Source organism: Gastrolobium bilobum, unplaced genomic scaffold, assembly GCF_033153095.1.
Source record: "Gastrolobium bilobum isolate Gb01-03AN ecotype WA unplaced genomic scaffold, APGP_CSIRO_Gbil_v1 utg12082, whole genome shotgun sequence".
In the NCBI taxonomy this organism is placed as follows: domain Eukaryota; kingdom Viridiplantae; phylum Streptophyta; class Magnoliopsida; order Fabales; family Fabaceae; genus Gastrolobium; species Gastrolobium bilobum.
This window is the reverse complement of record NW_026897435.1, coordinates 216,637-221,099: the sequence shown is the minus strand read 5'-3', so window position 1 is coordinate 221,099 and position 4,463 is coordinate 216,637. Positions and strand designations below refer to the sequence as shown.

The following is a 4,463-nucleotide window of genomic DNA, read 5'->3' as shown; positions in this document are numbered from 1 at the left end:
ATTATCCTCCAGTAATAGAGAATGACAACACCCCACTCAATGCATTCCGAGAGAGAAACAATTCAGACTCTACATACAACATCCTATTACTACAGCAATGACCAAGAACACACAAAAGTATCACCTCGTTCAAAGATAAGAGATAAAACTGAGCTGCATTGCTCATCTTTGTCAACCAAATATCTTCTAAATATACATCCACGCTCAATCCATCTAACTTGTAGATAATATAAATTCTGAAGTTGACACATATGGAAGCCATTTTCTTGATGCGACAATTAATGGAAAGATATCGAGAAAAGAAGGACTTACATATGGTGTTCATAGATCTTGAGAAAGCATATAATAAGATTCCAAGGAAAGTTTTATGGTGAGTTCTTGAGAAGAAAAAAGTACCATCAAAGTATGTAAAGGCAATCAAGGATATGTATGATAGGGCTACTACATGTGTGAAAGCTAGTAATGGAACATCAAGTTATTTTCCTATAGGTGTACACCCAGGTTTGGCTCTAACTCCTTATCTTTTTGCCTTAGTTATGGATGAACTAACAAAATATATTCAAGAGGAAGCGACATGGTGTATGCTTTTTGCAGATGATATTGTGCTTATTGACGAGAACAAAGACATTGTTAATAGAAAACTTGAATTGTGAAGAACCACGTTGGAATCTAAAGGATTCAGGTTAAGTCGGAGCAAGACTGAGTGTTTGAAATTAGTTTTCTCTGGTAAGAAATGTAGACCAAGATCCTGTGCATCTAAGTGGTCAAGAGGTACCCAATAAAGATGCTTTTAGATACTTGGGATCCTTTTTACAAAATGGTGGAGAGATCGATGATGATGTAAATCATAGAATCAGAGCAAGGTGGATGAAATGGCGTAGTGCATCTGGGTTTTTGTGTGACCGCAAAATTCCCCTTAAGGTAAAAGAAAAATTCTATAGAACAGCAGTAAGACCTGCAATGCTATATGGAGCTGAATGTTGGCCAGCATATAGACAACATGAGCATAAAATGAAAGTAGCAGAGATGAGGATGTTAAGGTGGATGTGTGGTTATACGAAGATGAATAAGATAAGAAATGAAAATATTCGACGAAAGGTAAGAGTACTACCGGTGGCTAAAAAGAAAAGAGAACATAGATTGAGGTGGTTTGGGCACGTAATGAAAAAGCCCCTGGATGCTCCCGTAAGAACAAAAGTTTGTTACTAAAAGCTCAACACAAAGAAAGGTAAAGGCAAACCGAAACTTGCTTGGAGGAAGGTAGTAAAACAAGACTTAAATGAAGAGGGATATAGATTGGCGGACGGTGTGCCTTAGAACGGAATGGAGAAAAGCTATAAGCATGATAGAGAGTTAGACATGTTGTTATTCCTATGTTTCCAGATGATCCCTTTTTAGTTCTTTTCCTCTTCATTTTCCCCTTTTCTTCTTTTTCCCTTCTTTTATTACTTATATATATATATATATATATATATATATATATATATATATATATATATATATATACTATTTTATTTTTTTATTTTTATTTTTATTTTTATTTTATCTTTTTCTAACTTTTTCGTATCTTTTATTTGGATTCATCTACCACCGACTCCAATTAATTTGGGATAAAGGTGTAGTTGATGTTAATGTTGACACATAACAGACATCAAATGCAAGGCTAGATGTGTAAAGAATGACAATCAACTGATGAATATGAAAATGCTACATATTCAGTGAAAAGATAGGAAAGAAAAAGGCTATCTTCTGTCAGCCTGATGAATCAATTAAACAGACTCAACCCAACCAAAAGAAAACAAAATATCTTAATACTTGGCTGGGCCAAGTTCTGTTTCTCATTAATCTCTCCATTATATCATCGATATTTCAAGCAGACCCAAACAAGGTCGGTCTCAGAGGCCATGGCAAATTAACTCATAGCATAGATCAACATAGCATTCTTGAAATGAAATCCCAGCAGCTGATAAATACTATATACAATATCCATGCTGATAGATAAATATCCTCCCTCCCTTTGTCATCCACAAAGGTGCTTACCTACTGTTCATCCCCGGTTCTCTTCCTCCATTCATGCTATATGAGAGCTAAAAGTAATAATGTAAAATACAAAAGCCACCAATTTGCAGCAATAAAACCAACAGAATTATCAGGCATTATAACAACAATATGTAATTATTGATTACCATAGTGTACCACTCACTGCAATTGAATATAAATACACATGGATCAAAAGGCATATTTTAAGTAGAAAAGGAAGATAGATAAGAGAGATATTTAATGAAATTTAAGTGCTAACAATCCCAACCAAGTGACTTATTTTGAACTGCTTCACTAATATCTAAGTGAAAAATAAATTGTACATTCCTATAATATCACAAGCAGGTAAATTTGCATCTATATCAAAAGACAAGACAAAATAAAATTAGGACCTTGATTCAACTTATCAATTCACTAAATCAAACTTCTGAAGCATGTCGCAGTGTGGTGTTTCCCGGACATATCCCCACTGGCGACGCTGTAACTCAAAATGACAGTTCTGACGAAGAATGCTGAAGTATTCCCTCTCAACCTTTTCTTCAACTGTTGAGCGTTCGCGGCTACCCGGCGGATAATTTTGAGCAAAATTCGTGGACTTAACATAGTAGTTAACACCCTTCGGTGTAGTAAACCGATGTTCAAAAGGATAGGACTGAGAAAGTGTATAGATAGGATCGGAAGATGGCAAAAAGTTTAAAAGCAAAATAAGCAGAACAGGAAGCAACTGAATTAGCGCCCTGACATTAAATCCACCAGCAGACCCATGTTCAGCCTGCCTATGACCCATCCCTGGTCCAAAACTGAATCCACCAAAATTAGTTGCAGGAGCCATACCACCAAAGAAGAAATTCCTAAATATTTCCTCAGCATCAATATCAGCCTCATAGTATCCATTATAAGCCCTGGTTGCGGGCCTTGCCGCTGCTCGCCTCTCATAAACGGATTCATCTTCTCCAGAAAGATCATACTTCTTCCTGCTCTCTTCATTACTAAGACACTGAAACGCCTTTGAGACAGCCTTAAACGCTTCCTCAGAGCCAGGGGCTTTGTTCTTATCCGGATGAACCTTCAGAGACAGCTTCCTGTATGATTTTCGCACATCCTCCACAGTACAATTCTTCTCCAACCCCAAAATCTCATAGTAATTCTTCTTCCTCTTAATCTCTCTGATAATTGAAATTTGCTCCTCAGTATATGTAACCGATGAGGATGAGGATGACGATGACGCCGCTGCCGAAGCCCCAGCCACAGGACCCCTTCGGCGGATAGAAGGTTGACCGGAGGGCGGCTTTGACTGCTCTGACGGTCCAGCCGAGGCAGCTGCGGGGGGTTGATCGCCTGCATCCTTATCTATCGCCGACAATAGTTCGTCGATCGGCAGCGTGGGGTCGAGGCGGCGAGCTTTCATCACGAACTTCAAAGCTCGGGTGCGATCGCCAGCTTCTAACGCTTCTTTTCCGATTCTCAAGCATTTCAACGCATCGTCCTTGTTCCCATCCATTTTGCAATTAACAATCGTAACAGGATTTCCAACGGATCTATATACCTAGCGAAATAGGGTAAGGAAAGGGGAGTAAACAATTCGCAAATTACATGTCACAATAGAACATGATTCAATTCAGAAAATTTAACAACGGATGAAGAGAATAAAAAAATAAAAAAAGGAAACAATTGAGAATTATGAATTAAAATGCAAAATTGTTGTGAAGGATCGGTTTGATTCGTCAGATCGACGGAGAGAGTTAAGGTATTGAGGGAAATTGAACTTACAGATGGAGACAGAAGACGAGCGAGGAAGAATTGCTCCTTCAAGATCGAGAATCAAGTGAATTAGGGTTTCATGCAGCAATCGAAAAGAGATTGTTCTTCACCTGTTGGTGCCCCACGATTGGGAAATCGGAGCAACTCTGAAAATCTTGTTCTAGTATTTTCATTTATATACGTGGTCTCGCCTCGTCTATCACGCGTGTTTATCAAACTTTTCTATTTTAAATAAGAAATTAAGAGATGTTATATTCAGAAACTTTTTATTTATAGACTTTTATAAATTATATTATGTATTTTGAAGAATATATTCTTAAGTGAGTACATTATCCGGAATATATAATATAACTTATAAGAATTTTTGTTGTTGAAAGAACACTATAAGTGGATTAAAAATCTGAAAATGGATGGCTTATGTAACACCACACAATTCAGCCTATGTGTGCTTTAATATGCATGCCATGTGTTTGTAATATTTCCTAAGTGAAATACATGAAATTGAGATGACAAATTGATGGTTTAAGTGATTAAAAATGTTGTTTGTTTTAAGATTTCATGAAACTTGATTAGGGGAGGTTCAGCCCATGATGGTATAAGGTTTAGGAAAGTGATTTTATAAGGCTAAGAAGATGTTTCGATAAGTTAATGAAGTATTAGAA

The 4,463-nt window shown here is 37.0% G+C and overlaps 1 protein-coding gene across 2 annotated transcripts; it reads right to left on the bottom strand.

Moving 5' to 3' along the window:
* Window positions 1-2,190: 2,190 nt before the first annotated feature.
* On the bottom strand, window positions 2,191-3,987 carry LOC133306878 (chaperone protein dnaJ 49-like). Of its 2 annotated transcripts, none has more exons than XM_061507253.1 (2): window positions 3,811-3,987; window positions 2,191-3,586 (listed from the first exon to the last, which is right to left on the bottom strand). In XM_061507253.1, the coding sequence occupies exon 2, from the start codon at window positions 3,539-3,541 to the stop codon at window positions 2,447-2,449; it is 1,095 nt and encodes a 364-aa protein (XP_061363237.1). In that variant the 5' UTR covers window positions 3,542-3,586; window positions 3,811-3,987; the 3' UTR covers window positions 2,191-2,446. The 2 variants fall into 2 exon arrangements, with proteins under 2 accessions (XP_061363237.1, XP_061363238.1); XM_061507254.1 differs by having other exon boundaries at window positions 3,821-3,987.
* Window positions 3,988-4,463: the final 476 nt, after the last annotated feature.